This window comes from Branchiostoma floridae, chromosome 7 (genome assembly GCF_000003815.2).
Source record: "Branchiostoma floridae strain S238N-H82 chromosome 7, Bfl_VNyyK, whole genome shotgun sequence".
Lineage (NCBI taxonomy): Eukaryota > Metazoa > Chordata > Leptocardii > Amphioxiformes > Branchiostomatidae > Branchiostoma > Branchiostoma floridae.
The window spans coordinates 22,347,649-22,371,767 of NC_049985.1; the positions used below are offsets into that span (position 1 = coordinate 22,347,649).

General features: G+C 38.7%; 1 protein-coding gene across 11 annotated transcripts in view; it reads right to left on the minus strand.

Annotated features, from left to right (window-relative positions):
* Window positions 1-24,119, minus strand: part of LOC118419658 (arfaptin-2-like) — a 24,581-nt gene continuing 462 nt past the window's right edge. The window contains exons 1-8 of one of the 11 annotated variants that reach the window (XM_035826157.1): window positions 22,318-22,474; window positions 12,038-12,434; window positions 10,298-10,612; window positions 9,447-9,497; window positions 8,032-8,218; window positions 6,662-6,836; window positions 4,574-4,645; window positions 1-2,821 (exon numbers count right to left, since the gene is read on the minus strand). In XM_035826157.1, the coding sequence (XP_035682050.1) occupies window positions 2,669-2,821; window positions 4,574-4,645; window positions 6,662-6,836; window positions 8,032-8,218; window positions 9,447-9,497; window positions 10,298-10,612; window positions 12,038-12,410 (1,326 nt within the window). In that variant the 5' untranslated portion in view covers window positions 12,411-12,434; window positions 22,318-22,474 and the 3' untranslated portion in view covers window positions 1-2,668. Of the gene's footprint in view, window positions 2,822-4,573; window positions 4,646-6,661; window positions 6,837-8,031; window positions 8,219-9,446; window positions 9,498-10,297; window positions 10,613-12,037; window positions 12,435-22,317; window positions 22,475-24,119 lie in introns of those variants that run through there. The other 10 variants (XM_035826165.1, XM_035826164.1, XM_035826161.1 and 7 more) reach the window with 10 other exon arrangements.

The following is a 24,119-nucleotide window of genomic DNA, read 5'->3' on the forward strand; positions in this document are numbered from 1 at the left end:
CTTTTGGCGTTGCTCCCTTGACTTTAATCGCAAAATCAAAGAGTCGTTGTATTCTATAATCTGAATAACAAAGGTAGCAGCTAGCACAGAGAATGTAGCAAACTTACAACTTGATGGTATAATCATCTATACAACAGAAATGTATAACTCACAAATATCATTCTGGCAATAAACCTTCTTTACCACCCCCCCCCCCCCCTGGAAATGCAAACGAACATTTCCAACTTGATGTCACTAAAAACAATGGCAGCAACACAATAAATAAGTCGCATTTGAAACACGTCATTGTTCTAGTTCATTAGACGGGCTATGAGAATTATTTACATGTACAGCAGAAATGTAAGCGAATATATGATATGAGTTTGTATTATTAAAGCGTGGCTACATATACATTTATATATATATTTCTCACCACTCTTATTCCAATACACCCCAACACATGCACTATCCCAAGCATCAAGTTATAAACAGGTAACCTACCTGCTTTTGCTGTTACTACATGTATGCCTCAGGTCTTCATGGATATATGTACAAGGTAGCAGAAAAAAATACAGCTAGCAGGTTATTAAAAAGATGGTAGCAAGAACAGGTTTCAACATTATTCCAGGCACTACAGATGTCTACTTTAACCATGTAGAGTTTCCTATCAATTAGAATGTTGAGTGTGAACAAGATTTGGGGACGTTAAGAGTTTGATCCACCCTGGAACATATCTCCTAAATTTTCTTAATGCCATGTTGATTTGATTATATGGATGACATCCATGCGGGAATAAACTTTCTTTTGTTTAAAAAAAAAAAAAAGAAAGAATGGTTTTCGACCGTACTGTTAATCATATAAAGCAGCAACAAAATGAGCAAATATAAGATAGCGAGAAAATATTGGAAAATGGGTTAAGTTTGGATAATGTACAATCCCTTCCCCAGTCACTAGGGCCTACCAATCAACAGTCCCCTTTTATATCCAATATGAAGTGCTCAGTAACAAACACACATGAATCAAGTAGAACGTAGTCTTCTATTGGATAAGAGTACATAGCAAAGACTGTGGTAATGAATGAAAGCAAAAACAATGGTTTCCTTGTTAGTAACTGGCAATGAAACATTTTTGTAGTTGTAATACCTGTATATTTGATGCATAAACCTGTTTTTAACTTTTTGTTTTGAAGCGTTTACAAAGGATTTTACCTTTCCGTTCCGGGCATAAAAACCCCACCCCCAAAATAACAATTAGTCCTAGTACTGTAACAGTATAGTATGGGGAGACATCTCCATAATAACATTATCAACAAGAAAAAAAAAAAAAGCTTGTCTACATTATAAGGCCATAAAATAAAATGAGATCATAGAACGTTCAACAAAAACGCACAAAAGCACACTTGCAAGCAGTGTTGCAAAAATTCTGACTTCTTTTTCTAGTTCCTTACCAACATTTTTTTACAACCTACAATGCCTTCTAATTTCTAGTCTGTCTTGCACTAACATTGCATACAGCTATTGTCCCTCCCAATATCCCTTGCTACAAAAACAAGATCTACCGTACCTAGAACACAGCACTTTCTTTACATGTACACCTTTCTTACTTTCAGCATTCTGATTTTGCTTTCCTATTTTTGAAACAAAACAAATTCCCCCAATGTTATCTACCCATATGCCTATATTCACCCCCTCTGGAGGCATATACATACACACATGAACTCACTAATACCTTTCCACATAGAAACGACTAGCTACATACTTACACATGGTGTGACAAGTGTGTTCTACATTGTACAATAACACCTGTACAGGTATTGTATGTCCCAAGTATCCGGGACAGTTTTATTTGCATCAGGAATTTGTGATGTCATCTTCTTCTCACATTACCTATTTTGAAGATTTTCTATCCAGATGTTTTTTTTTCACTGGAAAAGCAAGAAGTTTAGTCTACCTTAACATAGTAAAAGTTTTATCTAGCTTTATTTAACAAAGGCCACTTTTAAAGTACTAACTCTAGTACATTTTGTGGGCTATGTTGTTTATAATAGACGGATCATACCCGGACCACCTTCGAAAGACGGTAGGAATGCAAAATGAAAACATAAAGTTCCAACAGACGTGCAGCCGTTCTCATTGGTCGAAATCACTAATGACCATGCTGTCATTGGTTGAACTGCTAATTGTGATGGACAGTCAGGATTGGCCAATCATGAATCGTCTAAGTGATGTTCAAAGATGGTTAAAAAAAAGCAACTTATTTCGAAAGTATGCACACAAGAAAAATGTGACATCAGATTCAGAGCCTACCAATCTTCCCTCAACCGAGACGGGGGCCGAGACCGACTGCCAAGCACCTTTGACCCTTTGCTGACGTCACACTTCCAGTCAACTTGATAAGGATCAGAGGACTGATCGAAAGCTTGTTGGTAAGCGCTTTATTTTGTGTACGAATATAGGGTCTTAAAATTGTATCATAATACTTTTAGTAGTACTAAATGGTAGCATGAGAAGAAGATAGCTCCAGTGACATTCTATTTACGACGGTGTTTTAAAGATCTAATGGTTCTTATTCGAAGGGCACTCTTCCACCAGCCACGAGCCCATGAGAAGAAAGGTGCATCACTTGACATGCTATTTCTATTTTTATACAGAACTATCATTACAGGGGCCAGCTCGCTCTTGTTCCCGGGCTACTCTTCCAACCAGGACGGGTTCTCCTCCCCGGGAGACTTGAGTTTGATGTTGAACTGCTTCAGTGTCGCTTCCAGGGCCGTCTGGTTTCCTGCGAAGTAGGCGGAGATCGCGTTGTGGAAGAGGAGCAGCTGCTTGTGCATGACCTTCACCTGGGGTCATATGCAAATGAAGGGGAGAGAATTAGAAAAAAATAGCTCGAAATTCGTGTCTTGGCATCACCAGGAGATACTGTAAAGGTTGAAATGTTTGCGATGATTTTGTGTTCAAAGTTTTAGTGATGATCTCTTCACTGCAAACTTAAACCACAGTGAACATTTTTGTTGTCTTCTTCCTGCCCACCCCATTGTTTCGCCAACTTAAAACCAAAAAAAGCACTCCATTTTCTCCCAACCTCAACATAAAACCCCTGCGAACATTTCCTTTTTACAGTATAAGGTGATAGTACGAAAACCTAATACTCTTAACTCTAACCTCCAAGATCTTCATCCAGACTAAGAAGCAAATCTGTATTTTTTTGTGGCACACAAATCCTACATTTTGTCTCATGTGTGTTGCAGGGTGCCAATATCAAAATCCATACATGTATGCATAGCATTGGTGATGTTTGTATATTTTCTGCAACAATCTGAACAGCAACAGCAGCAAACAAAATCTTTCATGCGAGCAGAGCGCAGAAAACAAAAGTTCCATCACGAACACAATCACAATGCCATGCTGACGCTAGGAAAGGAAAAAAACAACAACAAGGTGACAATGGCTTGAAGTTACGTGGCTGTCAAGGCAACATGTCGGTGACCTACCATAGAAAAACAGAACAAAAACAAAAACTTCACTTCCACAAACATTGACTTTTCCAACTACAAACAGTTTAGGATGGTTTCTTACATGTGCATGGTAGAGCCGAGGAAAAAAATGTTGTGTTTCCAAAACTTTCCATTATCAATATAAAAAACGGAGGGCCTTTTTATGGGTTCACCACTGAAAAGGGATTTTAATTTTTGATCTGACATTCCAGTGATGAGAACATTGGCACGTTTTGTTGACCAATTGCTGACGACACGTATCTGCACGATTATGTGTTGATAAGATCACGTGTCCGTAACTCTTGCGAGTTTACGTTCTGTAGTGATTGGTCATCAGTATATTATTATGTCATCAGTATCTTAAGCCACCGGTAAATCTGAATGGAGATTACTTGTACAATATACATCTGTTGTCTCATAAATCATAACATGATTTTGAAAATACACATCCTATTGCATTTCAGTTTGACATTTATAATTTTGTAAGTAGGAAAGTATTAGTATTTGTAAGGTCATCATTCGTAGCTTCGGGAAAATGACAGCTCAGAGACCGGTTTTAACTTTATTCGTCTTTCTCAAGAATGACAGAGATCGGACCACTCCTCCTTTTAAAACTTTCTGTCCAAAGTATTTGTAAGGTCACTTTGGCCAAAATCTAAATATAAAGGGATTAAAAGAATGCCAACCTACCAGGCTTTTAGCTAGGATTTTATAAAAGGGAGTCCAAACTTATTGGTGAGTCGCGGTAAGTGACTATTGTAGGGGGGTCTGGGGGCATCCACCTTCCACGGTGCAGAGTTTTTCATGATTTTAAGTTAAAACAGTGCATTCTAAGGTATCCCAAGAGGCAAAAATACTGTTACAGACGTCCAGGGGCATCAAATTTCTTGTTATTCTAAGAAAAGAGCGTCCAGATGACGCTTTGACACATGCCTGGCTAAAAGCCTGCAACCTACTGATTCTAATGTTTCCAGGAGTGTTATCAGAAACACACAATTAATTTTCCTTGGCCTAACAGCCCAAAAAAAAGCCCTCTCAGAGAGGTCACATTTAGACAACGACTTCACCTGTGGCTGTCTTTACAGACAGCCGCGTTACCTTATTATCTTCCAACAGTGAAAGCTTGACAGCCACGTCACCGCTAAGCTTAGAAAACTTGTCCTGGTGAGGCTACGTGTACGGCAAAACCAGACGTCGTACGTCAGTGTGTGAAATACAACAACGGGTTACAATGTTTGTTTTTGGTAGATAAGACCCTGTTCCAGGGCTCTAGCCAGCGTCCGTTTTTCCGTCAATTGACGGAAATTTGCTGCGTGTGACGGAAAAATTTTAAAACCAATCCGTCAACCTTGATGGACAAAAATCCTTGGTGGAAGCTACAGGCGGCTTGGGGACGCTGTCCACGGCCGTAAAAGCCACACACTGTTTGTTTTGCTATTGTTATTATTGTTGACGAAGTGTGTCGGCGCCCTTTAGCATACGATAATCTCATTAAAAACCCGTTTTTCAAGGTCTCAGTTCAGTCTTTCTAACTCATGGAAGATTGTTTTCGCGATTTTCGCGACAATGGGAATTGGCTGACGGAAAAAAAATTCGAGCTGGCTAGAGCCCTGCCCTGTTCATACCAGGATTCAAGAATTCACCTAGGTACGGGATCCAACTTGATTCACGAATACTGATATTTATGTTATACCTGGGCAGGGATGACGTTCGATACAGGTGGTACGAATGTTGAACCTGTCATAGGATTGGAAGCTGTATTGTTTTTGTAAAATTTTAAAATTATAATACTCAATAATGCAAATGCACTTCGTGTGCACTCCTGACAGAAATTCAAATACAGGATTTGGAAAAAAAAAATTTGATATGTGTTTTTTTCCCCAGTGGATATGACATAAAAAGAATACAATAGTGTATTCTGCGTCACCTTTGGTACCAGCCGCACAGCTGACTGGATTATCGTTTGGCAGATCAAATTGGGATTGACCTCGGGAAGCGGATTTGGCAGATTGAATCTAGATCAATTATGTGCCTGGGCGATTCCAGATTTGCAAATCCTGTTATAAATGGGGTCTGTTATTCCTGTTGACAAGATGCTCAATGGAAAATGTTTTTTTAGGCCAAAGTATCAAAAAGTAGTTGAGCAACCAAGTATATCACACACTGACAATGGAACCTGCATGGATGTAAATGTGTGTAAATACATGAGATATACTGTAGGTGTACATGTAGTAGTAAACAGTAGGTGTAGTAGTAAACAGAAAATGTAATATAATATAAGGATAATGTTAAATCATCAAGTACTGTAAATGCATTTAAGTTCGCAGGGACTTAATTTCGCGGTAGCGGCAAAATGGACTTTTCGCGGTGGTTTTAATTTCGCGGTAGCACCATGCACTGTAGTCTCTTACTGTTATGGAAAAATGTTCGCGGTGGTTTTAAATTCTCGGTGAAGCGGCTGCCGCGAAAACCGCGAACATTAATCCACCACGAATATTTCTGCATTTACAGTATGTGATAAGCTTTACACAGAAAACCAGAAAAATTTGCAATGCTACAGTGAAAATTATGCAAAGTAAAAGACAAAGCGATTAGACTCTTAAAGAATTCAGTCATTTCCATTAGTCAGTTTGAAGAGAGATAGAGATCAACTTTTGTGTGTGAAATTAATGACAACTTAATCTTTACAACTGGACAAAAACGGAGACTTACTTCTGGACGTTTTGAGTGACATCCATCACTCTTCTTCAACATCATTAGAATGAAGAGTGATGGATGTCACTTGAAGTGTCTGGAGGTAAATCTTTCGTTTTTAAATCCAGCTGTATAGAGATGGAATTCTCTTTAGATCTTGTTACCTGGGTGTCTAACCTTTATAACGTTTTTTGTGTGTATTCTTCATACCCCCTTTCCACTAGGACGGCACTCTCGTAGAGCTCTCTCTGCGACCTAAAATTTCACATATCGCTCAACAAATTGTATAGAAAAGAAACAAATCTTTTTACACTATGTGTGTTTTGTTGTCTTTTCAGTCACACGTTTACATTTTGTATGATATACCCAGTGTGAAAGCGAAGGTTACACATATCCTATTAAGGTCACAGTGAGAGCGCAGCACAATCGCCGTCTAGTGAAAAGGGGGTCTTACAGTGTAGGTTGTATATAATGCTGTATATAAGTCCTCACCTTGTTTTCCTCCAGAAATTTAAGCTTAACGGCGACGTCTCCCCTGAGCCTGTCAAACTTGTCCTTGTGAGCCTGGAAGTTACTGTCTGCATCCTTCATTCTGGCCTGGACTGCCGCGTCTTTTGGTCCCAACTGTAGCTGTTCTAGGTCCGTCCTGTAGGCATCGTACTCAACCCTGCAACAAGATGGAATAATGACTAACTGTTCTAGGTCCGTCCTGTAGGCATCGTACTCAACCCTGCAACAAGATGGAATAATGACTAACTGTTCTAGGTCCGTCCTGTAGGCATCGTACTCAACCCTGCAACAAGATGGAATAATGACTAACTGTTCCAGGTCTGTCCTGTAGGCATCGTACTCAACCCTGCAACAAGATGGAATAATGACTAACTGTTCCAGGTCTGTCCTGTAGGCATCGTACTCAACCCTGCAACAAGATGGAATAATGACTAACTGTTCTAGGTCCGTCCTGTAGGCATCGTACTCAACCCTGCAACAAGATGGAATAATGACTAACTGTTCCAGGTCTGTCCTGTAGGCATCGTACTCAACCCTGCAACAAGATGGAATAATGACTAACTGTTCCAGGTCTGTCCTGTAGGCATCGTACTCAACCCTGCAATGTTAAACACAACAAGATGGAATAATGACTAACTGTTCCAGGTCTGTCCTGTAGGCATCGTACTCAACCCTGCAATGTTAAACACAACAAGATGGAATAATGACTAACTGTTCCAGGTCTGTCCTGTAGGCATCGTACTCAACCCTGCAATGTTAAACACAACAAGATGGAATAATGACTAACTGTTCCAGGTCTGTCCTGTAGGCATCGTACTCAACCCTGCAACGTTAGGCAACGATTAAAAATCATAAATCTGACCTGACCAGAGAGTATACGTTAGTATGGTGTCATCATGAAACTGGCACATGCACATAGGAGATTCAACTTCTTGTGTGACACCATACAGTTGTCCAATTTTTTGGAAATTTACATTTGTGTGTTAGGTACGAAAGAATATAGACTTCAATGTTAATAAGGGGTGGGTTTCGGTACAGTGTACTGGTACAAAACTGTTTTATTTCTTGTTGGACAGGTCCAAAGGAAACATACCTGAAAAAACAACAACAGTGGACCAGATTTTGGACTGAGTAGGAAATGACCAGATGGACCAGATTTTGGGCCAAGTAGGAAATGACTAGATCATATCGGCTGGGTTTACATGTTTTGGCACTTACAGGTGTGTGTGGGTCTGGTCTCCAGGTTGTTATATTGAAAAAGGTGATAGTCACCAGTCATATCAATCCATCCACTAAGGTGGTAAATATCAATAGAAAGGTTGATTTTCTGATGTGCCTACAGCGCCCCCTACCTGGCCTGCTCATATTGCCTTATTGTCAGCAGCGTGTCCTCCATGGTCTTGTTGACTAGCGTGTTCACGTTAGACGTGAAGAAGTTGATCGCACCCAGAAGGGTCTCCCCGTTCTTACACAAGGCCTTCTGGGTCTCTGCGTTGTACGTGAACTCTTCCTGCAACTCTGGGGACTTCTGGGCTAGATCTGTCAACACAGAAAGATATCATTTTAATAAAAAATATATAGTTTTTGTATGAATAAAACAGCTACATACATTGAATTTCATTAATAATAATAGGCTGTCTTCAGCTTTCAATTCTTTTCAAACCAACTTATAGTTTGGAAGCCAGATATCATTTTAATAAAAAAAATATAGATTTTGTATGAATAAAAAAGCTACATACATTGAATTTCATTAATAGGTTGTCTTCAGCTTCAAATTCTTTTCAAACCCACTTATAAAGTTATAGTTTGGAAGCCAGTGTAATAGATTTTCTGTCATTTTATGCTTTGGAAAATGTTTTTTTTATCACTTTCATGTCATGAAGGTCAATTTTTTTTGACAGATGAAATGAAATCTTATCAACAAGCAAATTTCCATCCTTTGTGCCAAGGAATAGGTGCTGTAGACAGTCCTGACAACACATACATATCCATATAACAGGTCTACATTTAATATGTACCTACGGCTGATTAAAAGGCTATGGGACGAACAAACAAACAAACGAACCAGGATACTAAAGTTACAAGTATATTTTTTCTGTGACAAAGCTACATTTTGTACGTGGACAATGATTGTTGAATACAGAATTAGAATATTCAAGAATGTGATTCTGTGCAACATGTTTGGGTAAGGGTGTCATTGTTAAAAATGTATAGTATATCATTGCAAATGTTTGGGAAATGTTGTTTGTTTAGCTGTAAATTGTAATCTCATTTCAAACTCTAATGGGATAAATGCATCATCTCTTTTATAAAAAATCATGATTTGTGTGAATAACTCATTCTCGTAGGCTGGAATTCAAAGATTTGTGAAGTTTTTTTAGACGATTTACACATTATCAATTGTAGTTTTCAACTTTTAGTGCTGTATAGTGCCGACAATTTACACATTATCAAATTACACATTATCAAATGTAGTTTTCAACTTTTAGTGCCGTATAGTTATACTTACATGTATATTGTCATCTGATTACTTCCATCATTTCTACATCTTTGCAATATAAACTTTGATATGTATAAAATTTATAAGATCAGGTAGGTGACTTTACCTTAGTTTCCAACATTGATTTTCATGATCGAATTGCAAGCAGCAAAATACTTTTAAAATTGCTTCAAACAAGAAAAATCTCTTTGCACAATCAGTTTTGTGAATCATTTTTTGTTTGCCTTCACCTGAACACCTTGGCAATGTCAATGGTCTCTCTCTTACCATTGTAATAGTTTGAGTTCTGCATCTGGCTTTGTAAGGTCTCTGCACATGCTGTAGAATATGGACAATTTTGGCCCTATTAACATTTTCCATCTTACTATAAAAAATGAGTATAATAACGTTTAAGTTGGAACATGCCAGCAGCAGTAATACGTTGTGATCGCAAGAAGTTTTGAACTGCAAAGCCAATAGTAGGTTGAGAGACAAGAAGTAAGATAGACAAGCCACAACTTAAAGAGACCATTTTGCAGAGAGTCATGTAGAATTGTAGATACATTTTGTACACTTACACAAGTACATTGTATGGATCTCCTTTATAAAAAAGTCAAGGATTATGAATCATTTTGTTAGGTACTACAAGAAGCAGCAAACTGATCAATGCCTTTAGGAAAATATAATTAGCATTTTTATGTTTTCATCGGGATCTGACAATTTATGACAATTCTAAACATGTCTTTTTTATGGTAAGAACTACTGTCTATTTCAACATTTGGAAGGAGAGCAGATTAATCCTACAGCTAGCAGAAAAAAACTGTCTACCATTTTTCGTGTAACTATATGAAATTATAATGCATGCTATATGTACATTGTGTTTCTGTTGGGTGAAAGGCATCTACGTCTTGGAAGCCATTGCTGCTACAATGTATAGGGGATTGCCCTACTAAGAATTATAGTAGAGAAAATTTTCCTAGATGCAGATCAAATCTTTTCCAACATCTAAACCAGTCCCCAAAATATCAAAAATCCATTTGTGATTGATTTTCAGCTATCAAACCAACACTTACATGATCATGAAACTTGGTGGAGGTACATTTGTACATATTAAACATGTACTAAGAACTCCATCTAACCTGAGAAAGTGTCCCCCAGGGCCCTCTGTGTCTGCACCACGTTGTAGAAGTGGGAGGCCATGCCTCGCGCCAGTCGTAAGATCTGCTGGTACTTTCGCTGCGTGTCCCGCAGTACCTCGATCTGAGCCTCCAGTTGGAGATCCACCGTCCGCGAACCCCGCCCGAACCGCTCGGACAAGATCTGCCTAGTGCACTTGATCTGTTTTAAGCTCCAGTTTTTGATGGACTCGATTTTGGACACGGCATTGGCCATGGACTGTGGCGGGGGGCCGCCCTCCGCGTGGTGTTCTATCGCCGTGGGCGGTGGTCTTGCTGCTTGGGGGAAAAAGTACGGCAAACTTGTTAATGTCAAGAAAACTGTATTTACAAATCCAATACCAGGTTTTAGACATTGTCCTAAAGACAAGCTAGAAATAAGCATTTTTGCTATAATTGTAGCAATTTGCATCTACCATGCCATGGTGAAATGAAAGGCAATGCAAACATGCAAACAGTTTTACTAAAAGTAAAACCGAGACAAATACCGGTATAGCAAGGATACTGAAGATTAGGTAACATTTAGGAAATCATGTACATTTTGTATATGTGAAGTGTTAGATGATACAAGAAAAAAGCAAATGACATATGACATGCAATGTTGTTAGACTACATGTAAGTATGTTAAAGGGAACCAATATTATGATATTCCACATGCCAGAGTATCATGCACAACAGTGTGTGAAATGTGTGGTTATCTGTTTGTGTAACTTATACAGATGGGTTTTAAAAGTGGACTTTGCAAGATTTTGTGTCTCATATGGTCCTGATATTCAGACACATGTCTACGTCAACATCTGATGTACATATCCTTTTGTTTCCCTCATGTTTCATTTTTTTTTGTCTAGTGATATGATACTGCACACATCTTATTCTAAGACCAGGATTTTGAGAGGACCCAATCCTATACAAAGTCCATTTTTGAACACACAACTTTCACACACCGACTACAGGTCAACACACTAAAGGATCATGCTGGGTGGAGGACAGGACTATAGTATAGGATGTGTTAGTATTGAGCCATGCTTTCTTGTTAAACTGTAAATCATAAAATATAGTATACTAAAATTAATGAACAAAATCAAATTAATAAATGAGGTGCATACTCAGCCCGCGTGTTAGAAGTTAGAACCACGGCACTCAAATTTAGGATGGGCCAGTCAACACTGATAGGACACATGTTTTTCTATGAAGAATTTTCAACAAAATACATGTTTGTACACAAGTATAACCTTTAAATATAATTAGATTCTTTGCAAAAGAACATGAAAAAAAAATGATTCTTTCGAAAAAGACAAAATAAAGTAAAATGATCTGTGAATAGTTTCATCACCTTAGAACAATGTAAGTCACCGAATAACAAGATTCATTGTATGCAACCGAGTGTTTTATTCAACCGAAATTTCTGTGGCCATCTGTCACCTTCTTCAGGGCAATTCTGACAGATTCACATTGTACTGCAGTATAGGCGGCGCTGCTTACAGATGCAGATGTTAAACAGTCAGAATTGCCCTGATGAAGGTGACATACAGACACCGAAATAACTGTTGAAAAAAACACTTGGTTATGTAAAAAGAATAGTTATTCGAAGTAAAATGATTATTGTGGTCCATTTCTGCATATCAGAGACAATTTTTTCAACTAAAACAAACTAAAAAATTGAAACCCCGTGGTACTGGCCCATCCTTCCAACACCTCTTTTACCAAATTCATCAGCCTCATAATCCTCTAGCTCTTGGGTCGAACCTGGTGCTTGATACTGTGGCGGTTTTACTGTGGACGCCAACCTACTTCCCACATAGGGGTTAGGGGGAGGGACAGGCCCCGACGGCGAACGTTGTGCTTGGGACGGCGCCGTTGGCGAATTCAAACGCACACCGCTGAACGGCGTTGGCGCTACGGTCGTCGGTGTCGTCCCCGAACCGCCCTGGACCGCACTGCTGTTGTTGAGGTTTGGGCCGTCCTGGAGCATTTTTTTCAGGTCCCTCTCGAAAGTGTCGTCTTCGGCGGCATCGTTTGGCGTGCCGTTACTCGTGATGGGGATTTCTGACGTTAACGGGGCGGTGGCATCCGTCATGGCGGCAGTCTACTGGTCATATATCTGAGGAAACACAACCAAACATTGAATGAATGAATGGTTTACCAGATCATTATGATTGAGTAAAAAAACTACATCATTATACAGATAGGCTTAATTGCATACTTTTTACAGATAAATAACAAAACCAACTGATGACTTCTGAGGCTTATCATTCATACTACCTAACCATCTTGAGTCTTGACGATATTTGTACCATAAACTAAAAAAATAATACCACCATAAATCATGTTTAAAACAGATTAGCTGGTCTTACGATACAGTCAAAAATTGTTCACAACAGCTAAAATGTTCAATGTATGGTTATTGTCTATTCAGAAGATTGATAATGATTATGATATATAGGGAACTGAACTGTTTGTTTCTAGTATTACTGGTACATTAGCGACAATACGAACAGTCTTATATTCAGTTATGACTTCTTTGTTATCAGTGTTTTTCATATGACCAATTTCTATTTGCATACGTGTAAGACAAAATATTGATTAAAAGAACTAGATACTGTATATATGTAGAAGTACGAATACAATCAATAAATATGTAATGGCAAAACATCAGACACCAAAGTACGTGAAGTAGTATGAGGGCGTGCACTTTCTAATATTTTTGTTAAGGACTACTGACCCTGGAAACTTTGCTCTAAGTTCAAAATTCGCTGATGAGAAAAGTGGAGACTTGTGTATTTGCAAAAGATATTTCAAAATTGCAGAAGAAAATTTTGTGTTCAATAGTGCAGAACACTGAAAAAAGTATTTCGACCACTGGCTTATATCTGTACTGATACTAGTAAAAGTGAGGCACATTGAGATTACTGAAACTTCATTTACTTTTGCTGTTTTTTTGCAGTACTGTACAATGTACATGTGTAGGGCACAAAATGACTTTTTATATATGTTGAATCCGTGACGGTGTTGAACACTTCTTTAGTACAGTAATATTCACTTGTGTATTGTGTTATGAATTTGAGCTAGAGCTTTTCTTATTTTCAATTCAAAACAATCTATTGTGTAGTATTGATCTACATATACTATATAGTTTAAAAAATGGGTGGTCTAGTAATAATGCACAATATTAAGTAGTACTACATACTAGTTTTAATGTATTCACTGCAAAATAATGTTGACAAAACACAAACACCCTTCCCAGATCCCTACAAATTAGTACAATCTTTTCTTTAATCTCTCCACTTAATATTATATAATTACATTAATATTTCCAAGTCGCCAGAACAAAATGTAATGGTCCAGATGTGCAAACATCTGCACTGTTACATTAATTCCTTTAATCTGATGCGACTACACTTAATCCATACTGGTCTATGCATTTGGCAAATAACATTAGAGATACATGTACAAAAGAAAATCATGCGTATCCTGCAAAGCCTTTGTTAAATTTTATGTCATGCAATGGACATAATATATTTGATACTTACAAGTTTAGATACACTTTTAAACTTTATATTTTAGAAAATCTTATCCAGATAAAATTATTTCTGTACTACACTTTTGAACTTAAATTGAAGGCATAAGGAGAAAGAACAATACACTAATTCTTTGACATCAAAATTGACTAATTGTTTTTTTTTAAAGCCTCGCAATTTCTTCCAATTTGAAACTCCATTGGAAACTAAGTATGCACAATAATGTACAAAATTACCATCAGAAGGGCCAATAAGATGTTAAGTGTTTTATGTTCTGCGGGTAGGGCGTCGTCTATCCTATAATCTCTAACTGGGATGTAATCTATTTCCTGGTCCCACCCGGCCACACCTAGCGACCGTATTGATCGTTTTTACTGATAATAGCAAAATAACGTGGGCCATAATCAATATTTAATGGGCCACACTGACGAGTGCTGGACAAATGCCACATGCAGTATCCATAGGGGCTAAGGGGCCTGGACAGGGGAACTGTACACTGTGGTACACAGGGTTGAACAAGTTTTCTAAAATCCTCTTGTCCTATCGGGCAAGCACATAAAAAATTTACTTGCCCGAACCAATTTTTCACTTGCCCAAAATTCAAATGTCACTGTTACTAATTTATGCATTTTCACTCCCAGCAATGGAATTCTCTGTAGACAATTGCTTGATGTCATGACTGTAAAAGTAACAAGTATATCAAAATTGCACTAACATCAATGGAAAAATCTTACTTGCCCGATCGGGCAAGTGGGGTAGGACATGCACTTGCCCGAACAGCACTTTCACTTGCCCTGGACAATAGGGCTAGTGGACTTGTTTATCCCTGGTACAGTATATATACTACATGTACTACTAGGGGTGGGTACCGGTGCAGAAAATTCAGGTACAGGCAGGTCCAGGTCCACAGTGAAAATTTGTGAATGGGCGATACTGAAAACAATGGTCCAATTTCCTACAACAGAATCCATTTGGTGGAGTATACAACTCCAACTGGCTGGATCTACATGTAAAAATCATATCTCCTTACACTGACAGACCTACATTGTATGTATGTGCTACTAGGCACTACAACTAGTACAAGGTGAACAAGCAACATTATAACAATGTGTTGGCATGTGTGTGCATACATGTCAGGGATCGAAATACTTTTTTTATTGCTACATGCAAAATTGCAAGTTGGCAAAAAATTTTACGTGCAATTTAAGATATTTACATGCAAAATACAACTAGTCTATACTGCAATGTTCTAGCCACCATCCATCATTCTGTACTTTGGTGGAATGTTGCTGCTCTGGATGGATAAGAATGTTGCCCATTCTGTCACTGTTGATGGACTGAAATTGGCACATGAAAATATAGACAGAACTGCAAATTTTGGAAAGATATCCACATAATCAGCATGTTAGTTGCAGCAAAGTCGAAGCTGATTGTTTATAACACCTACTGACAACCGGTGACGATCCCCGTCAGACAAAGGCATCGTGGCCTCAGTATTTTTTAGGCCATGTATTTTCAACATGCAAGATTGCAAGTTCAGAAAATTTTTACATGCAACTCTCAAAAATTATGTGCAAATTGCAAGTTAACTATGTCTATTTCGAACCCTGCATGTACATGTAAATGTGTGTATGAATTGATACTACAGTGAAACCTGCCTTAGGGGTCACCTGAGTATAGGGGCCACCTGGCCATTGCGGTCAGTTTTTGTCGGTCCCTTGAATTTTTCCCATTGACCTAAGCATTAAGAAATAGTCTATAGCGGTCACCTGTCGAATGCGGTCGCGGCCAGGCGATTTTCGGTCCGGCCGCTGTGCCAACACTGCCGATAGCGGTCACCGGAGCGTGGCCGGCCGTACTGTCTGTTTAAATGCAGCGCTAAACCCACGCGCGGGTTTCACTTTATTTTCTTCAATTTCTGCACTTATGTATATGTGCACATTACTCATTAGTTTTGGCCTTACCAATACCATAATAGAACCATAACAGGTTTAAGTTAGTGCTTGGCTGGAGGATGTGCCTAGAGCCACAGTGCAGGAAAGAGGAAATGGCACGCAATAGTTTCAAGGAGATATTTTGTAAAAGAGCCATTCTGTGCACTTATGAAGATGGGTCATTCTTCTATATATAGAATTATAGGGACGCTCTGCACGATTTCACTTGCGTAAATAGGCAGGGCTCGAAATTCATTTTTTGGATTGGGTGCACTGGTGCACCCAGCTTAAAAAATTGGGTGCAAGATGAAGTAGAATTTCAGAAAAAAAATTATCACAAAACTTAATTACAAGCTATTAAATTCTTAAAGAAGTTCCATGACAGACATTTTTATCATCTTTTAAACACTTAGATGTCAAGAATATGATGTATAGTAGACTAGTAGTACACTTTGATATCTTATCATACGTAAACCTAAGAAAATATTTGGGTGCACCCTGTGCACCCACAGAAAAAAATGGGTGCACAGCCTCAATTTTGGGTGCACCCAGTATTTCGAGCCTTGATAGGTGGAGCAGTGATAGATTGGAATCAAGTGAGCACTCTACTCTCTAGTCTAAAAATGAGAGAAGAAATGCCGTAGCATGTGTATTCCTGTATGTGACGTATCTGAAACATCACCCAGAGGTGTACATGCACAACTACAGTACAGCCTACAGGGTATTGGGCAAGTCTGAGGCAAAAGATGATATACACAAAGAAAGGCCCAAACTGAAAGTCCACAGTACTAACAATACACAAGCCATAGCAAAGCTGCATTGTAGTACTACTTACTAAATGTAGCTAACAAAAAAGTGTCATGCTTCTTCCTCTGTCTGAGGTTTGTCCGCTTTTCCTACACTTTTCTTTACAGTACCTACTTACCGTACTGGGCCAAACACTCTCACGTACTCTAATGAATTCCTAACACTTGAAAATGAATACTCAGTTAGCTACGTCAACACCATGGCACAATTGTCCTTGGCACACACAGTACATACTTAGTGTCCTTGGCCTACTTTTCAATTTTGCCAAACAGATTGCTACTGCATTTAGGACAGGAAATTCTGTATAGGGCACTACCAATACCATATATCCAAAGCCCTAAGTGTACAGTTACCTCATATTGGCACGCTGTAATATAATTTCACATGCAAGTACCGTCACGTGTAACACACTCGTAGCCTTTACGGCTAGATTAATCGAGACATTGCAATGACCCAAGGCCCTATCCTATCTGTAATTTCTTACCTATCCTATCTGTGATTTGTTACCTCTATGGCCATTGGAGTCCCTTCACGAAGAATTAACAAAGATACATTACTCTTCATTAAACATAGAATCCATCTATTTCAGCCAGCAGGCCTGCATATCTATCAAGTATTTCTCTGACATGGAACTAGACAGATAAAAGGCCACCAGAGGCCCATTAGACATGTTAGAAATGGGATACATGCACTGTGGGGCTTAGCTTTAGATAGAGTGTAGCAGATGCCCCCCTCCCCATCAACTCTAGTCTAAGCCATACATGTACATATGCATGTGACATATATGCTGAAGGGCAGGTAATGTGTATCAAAGTTAGAGCTGCCCGTAGGAAAGCATGTTAAAATACACTCAAAACAAGGCTTCATAAAATTCCCAATCAGCCGGAGTTTTCAGCTGTATATATTGTATCTACAGGACCCGACAACTCAAATCTGTCCTCATGCTCACTACCAAAAAAAGTAAACTGCTGATGAGGCCTAGGAAAAAAATAATGTTTCCTGTTTCCCGACCTTCCCTTGGGAGAACCTGCTGATCCTAGACTTCTTTTGGGCGGATTAAAAAAAAGAAGACAAACTTTAAAGTGGACCCTACTTTTTTAAGGACTGAAACAGTTAACACAGCTTTTCTTTTCCTCTGCCGAAACTGAACTGAAATTGTGACCAAACTGGTAAAGCTTAGGCCCTACATACCTCTTCCTTCTATTTTAACTCAAAAGTCTCCAGATTGGGCAAAAAAATTTTCAAGGAAAAGAGGGATCTTCAAGGATTATGACTGTATTCCCATTCAGGGCTCAAATACTGGGTGCATGTGCACCCAGGTGCACCCAAAATTGGAACTGTGCACCCAATTATTTTCTGTAGGTGCACAGGGTGCACCCAAATATTTTCTTGTGTTTATGTATGTAAAAATATCAAAGTATACTAGTATTAGTAGTATACATCATATTCTTGACATCAAAGTGTTAGAAAGATAATAGAAATGTCTGTCATGGTACTTGTTTAAGAATTTGATAGCTTGTAACTACTTTTTATTATTAGGTTATTACATGAATCTAAGTGGTGCACCCAAAATTTTTTTGGTGCACCCAATTTTTTAAGCTGGGTGCACCAGTGCACCTAACCCCAAAAATTAATTTCGAGCCCTGCCATTTCAAGCCCTCAGCAATGCAACACGAGTCAGACTTCAGCTCAGACACCGCCAGATGTGAAAAATGTGCAGACATTCACAAACATTCACAAGTGACACCCAAGGCGTCCCAGAAGACAGCGGATATCCCCCCAGTGCCAATCTGAGCACTTCCGAAGCGTACATCACACAACCACACATGCATAGAGGTGGCAACGGAACAATACATATTCCAAGCACAGTAACAGTGGTGGACCTGCAATAAAGGCATTATGATCACTAGCGTCACCGGACTGAGGTGCATATATGGCAAGTAGGCTGAATTTATAATGCGGTACTGTACATAGGGCCCAGGCATGCACATGTATGAAATATTATTTTCAGAGATAGTAGTGGCTGATCCTATCATAATTTTCTTGGCTGGACCTATCATAATACATGTACATAAATTGTATAAAAGCTTGTCGAGTCTAGAAAGTTCAGATATTGTATACATCAAGTTCATGTCTGTACCTGTATCTATACACTATAGCCAGTATAGCCACCCTCCAAAATCAGAGTAACACACTAGCTTCTGTATCTGTATACACTGCCATTCAGCATAACATACCAACTTCGCATGCACGGGACGTGGCAGCAGCTGGTTATAGTTATAAACTTGTATACTCTGAACAACACGTCACACTCTAACTTAAAACACATTTAACTGCAAGCATTGTTTAAAGCTACATGTATAAACGACACTAAAATGGGCATGCCCCTAAGTGGGACAGGTTGTTCAGTGTACTAATAATACCTGTATAACCAGCTGCTGTTAATAAAGTGTTATGATACGTGCCTGCTAAGCTGTCTGGTCACAAAGCTAATTTGAATTTTCAAACAATTAGCAAGCAAGCCATGCATACACAAAAATGTAGGTAACGTTTGTTCACCTTTATCCGCGGGGTAACCTATATCCGTTGTGCTGCTAAACAGGGTATCCAGGGATATCATGTCGATGGACGGTAGTTTCAAATTGTGCTACAGTGGATTCCAATTATTCGTATTACGCCTTTTTGGATAATTCGGGTAATTGCATAGAATTGCGAAATCCCAAACCATTTGCAATTCATTCTATTGTATAAGGCTTCGCAGAATTGGATAACCCCCGGTCTCAAACTTCGGGTTTTTGGATAGAATTACGTCAAATTAAATCGACTGGTAAATCGACTGTGTATTAAGGCAAGGAAAAGATATTATGTTTGTAAGATCCAAGTGTTAAAGAAGGAGAATCCGGCCAGGTGGCACGCGTGTCTACGCAACATACTAAATTCCAAGCGGAGTGTATCAGTGTCTGTGCCCAGCAGCACTCCTCTGACTGACAATGATATTGCTAATGTAATCAATCATCACTTTTCTGACATTGTTAACGAACTTCCATGCCTTGATCTTGAGTCATTGCCATCTTACCTGCCTTCTCCTTCCAAACCTCCGCATATACATTCATATGAGGTTCATGAAATCTTGAAGCGCCTTGATGCCAGGAAAAGTTGCGGCCCTGATAACATTTCCCCGAAAATTGTCAAAACATTTGCTGTCGAATTTAGTGAAATTCTTGCCCATATTTTCAACTGCTCATTGGAAGAGGGACGTGTTCCCAAACAATGGAAAGAAGCCATTATTGCCCCAATTCCAAAGAAAGTCCCGGCGTCAGTAGAGCATCTAAGACCAATATCACTTACTTCTGTTTTTATGAAAACGTTTGAATCGTTCATTTCAAAATGGATTTTCCAAGACATTGACAAAATTCTGGATCCAAATCAATATGGCAGTAGAAAAGGGCGCTCATCTGTCCACTACTTGATTAGTATGATTGATTCAATTCTTCGCGGTGCTGAGACCCCTAAAAGCATCCACACTGTTTTGCTGACTGATTTTAGCAAAGCGTTTGATAGAATTGATCATACTATCTTAATCCGTAAATTGTTAACATGTGGTGTGCGTATTTGTATTTTACCATGGCTTTGTGATTTTCTGACTGAGCGTACACAATGTGTCCGGTACCGAGGCGTTATTTCTGGTTGGGAAAAAATTGCCTCTGGTGTCCCACAGGGGACAAAACTAGGGCCGATCCTGTTTCTAGTATATGTGAATGATGCAATGCAATTTTTTCTGGATAGATGGAAGTATGTTGATGATCTGTCGTTAAAAGAGAGTAGATTATTCAGTGAAGAGAGCTCAATGCAGACAACAATTAACCAACTAGATACATGGTCATCCGAAAACCGTATGACATTGAACGATGATAAGTGCAAATTAATGTGTATTTCCTTCATGAAGGATCCCCCTCTACCCCCTGTGTTATTACTGAATGGCAAAGCCTTGGAGTACACTGAAGATGCCTGTATACTAGGTATCTGGATGTCTGCGGACTTGAAATGGGGAAAACATACTAACGTCATTATTAAAAAAGGAAGCTGTCGCCTTTTTTTGCTTAAAAAACTAAAACGCTTTGGTGCCTGCACTGAAGATCTCTGTGAGATTTACCTATTATATGTCCGACCTATCATGGAATATGCGGCCCCAGTATGGCATCCAGGTTTAACATGTCAACAATCGGATGCGTTAGAATCATTCTGGGCAGCGAATATACTTGTTATACCGAAGCTCTATGTAGGCTAAATATGAACACTTTAAAAGCAAGAAGAGAATTTCTATGTCTTAAGTTCGCGAAATCCATGTTTAATTCACCCACTTTTCGAAGCTGGTTGCCAGCTACACGTAATGAAGTTCACAACAGAGACTTAAAACGAGGGCTCGAGCTTAGCATACCTTTTGCCAGATATGATAGGTACAGAAACAGTGCTATTCCATACTTGTCCACACTCTTAAATACTGATTTATAGCCTGATTATAGTCACATGACTACTACATGGAATCTTGATTACTGCTCATGTTAGCCTTTGTGTGCATCAATTATTGTTAAATATGTTATATTGTATATATTAAGATGCTTTTAAGACTAAAACTAACTTAATTCAGCCAGTTTTACAGCATTGTATGAAAGGCTGCAACGTTGTTTTAGTATGTCCATGTATGTATGTATATGTATGTTTGAATAAACCATTGATAAATTATAGCGAATAAAATGGGAAAATATACGCTAAAACTTACAAAATGAGGCCAAAATCAACCAACAACTGTATGTATGAAGGCACAAAATCATGAAAAGGACCGTAAGATAGGTAGATTCCACAGAAAATCTTGCCGATACCGCTGTGGAAGCGCGCGAACATTGGTTAGGCGCCATTTTGATAGGTTGCCGCAAGGCATGATGGGAGGACGTCATGGGAACGTCAACACGCTTTTGAGTTCATATTTTCCCTTCAGACAACGTCTAAACTTGGTTTAACCTACAAAATGTGTTTTTACATATCCACTGTCTCATTATTCAAAGATTTTTTTATTGAGCTGATTTCGGCTGCACTACGTAGATTTTTACAGTGCACGTAACGCAACAGGGTCAATGAACTGTGATGTTGCAATCAGCCGCATTGAATGGCGGGATATCTCAAGCCACGCTGCGACGCCATTTTAAAAATGTTTTGAAAGTGAAATTTTCCGTCTATAACCGCGAAAGACGGCGTTGAGTTTAAAATTTCAGCGTAATTTGTGGACACAAGATGTAAATAAGAAGGTGAAGAGTTTATCTCTCCAATACCTACCGTCATTTTGCTCAAAATTACGAAATCAACATAATTTTTTCCGGCATACAATCGGAGTTGTGTTTGTCTTTGTTGTGGTTCAATTAGTTACGCTCTCGGCAGTGCGAGTCAAGCGTATTTTTCTACATGTTCATTTAGCCACCGACTTAAAAATCTTTATTAGATTTATCATCGCACGTAAATTGTATAATATCGGAACGTATAATTATGTAATGCTTGTAACTGGAATCTGTTCGATCTTTTGCTGGCTATTTAGTGATGTTGTAGATTCAAACAGTTGACGTTCCATTCGTTCAAAACAGTACTGTAGGTTATTAATAATTACTGCTTAGACTACTACTGATCTAGATGAACAAATGTCTGATTCAAAAGTTTTGTAAATGAAGTTCCGTACCGTATGTGTGGTGTTTGCGTCTTGCGTAGTAGTAATCCTATATTCGCCCCCCTCCCGGCTCCCTTCGGGGCGTTAGTGGCCCAACTTCGGACTGTTGGATACTTCGGACTATTGGATAAAATGCGCTGACAAATGAGCTATCCAAATAAGCGAATTCCACTGTATTTTCAAAATATTGCAGTTTCAAACCACCATCTGTTGACTTGATTAAGTTGATACCCCTAAATACAGCGTTCTTTAAAAGAACGGATAAAGGTTACGCAATGGATAAAGGTGAACTAGCGTTAGAGTAGAGAAGATGAAAAGTCCAATATATGCTTGGATGGATTCCTGACACTGTTTGTAATGTTTGTGTTTAATGTTTGTGTTTCCTAAACAAGTTGCATAGTGCTGACTAGTGGAGTCTGAGGCACGATCTACACACAGTTTTCCCGATATCGACGAGCCTACAACCTCTCGCCGACAGCTTTTTTTCATCGTCTAGATGGAACTACTATATTGCCATTACGATAAAACGCCATTACGGGAAAATTTCTCCCGAAAGGTCCTGACCATTCGTACAATACCTTATCGATAGCTTAGCAGGGGTCCCCGACAGCTTCGCGAGCGTGTAGATGCTTCCCGACTTCGGGAGGGCTCATTAGCATGTAACGCCATTTGGAAAATCGTGCTATATGTTTATGACTGCAAGCGCCACAGATGTCCGGCCCCCTACGTTCTAGATCCCTCCCGACATCTCCACAGATATCAGGAAAAACTGTGTGTAGATTGGGCCTGAATCTGAAAACAATGTCCGGTATCAAAGTACAGGATCTCTGTAGATGTAAACACGGGGGTCGTAAACATGCATCAGCAGACAAGGGAAACATTAACAGGACAAACATGTAATGCAATAAATTCAAGTAAGCTGAGAAAAAAAATCTACAGTTCAAAAATATTTGGCTGCCACTTTGATATCGAACAGGTATAAAATGTCCTTAAATTTTTTTCTAATAGTAATACAACTACATGTAACAATTTCTCATGGTTAAAACTCTTTGCTGTGCAAAAGCTTCTGCATTTACAGTACTACTAGTACTAGTACATATAAAGGTCTACTAGTATCACTCTATCATTCTTTGGCTCCCTTTCCACTAGATGGCAATTGCTCAAGCGTACATTGACCAGGATTGTGTTTGTGTTTGTGTTTGCGGCCCTTGCATTTATAACTAGAAAAGTAGAATATGATACATGATGCAATACTAGTAGTATGATTTAAAAGAAATTGCTGTCTTTTAAATCATACTACCACACGAAACGTAAAACAATTTTCAATTTACTTATGAAGTTCTTTGAGTGATATGTCAATTTTTGGTTGCTTGTTGGTTACAGCTTCTAGTGGAAAAGGGGGCGTAAATTGTAACACACTATGACTGTGCACCTTACAAGTAGTTATTGAAAAGTGTCAATCATTTGTGTTTGTTTGACGGTTGATAGTCTACTTTTATTTGTTGTGGAAGCCAAAGAACATTTAAAGGAGTATGATTTGATTTTGCTACTTTATGGCTTAAGTCAATTAAGTCAATTTCACTATACTGGCTGTATAACGAAATTATAATAATTTATGACATACTGCTAATCAAGAGGCATGCATAAGATCGCACAGTTTAAATAAAATCCAATGTCATAAAATTTATCATATGGTATAACTGCATAATCATTAGATCGATCTGTGTATTTATGGTAATATTGGAGCATAACGTAACGAATTTTATAACCTTTTGAATCACTTCAGATCCCATAGAAATTTTGCTCGAATCTAA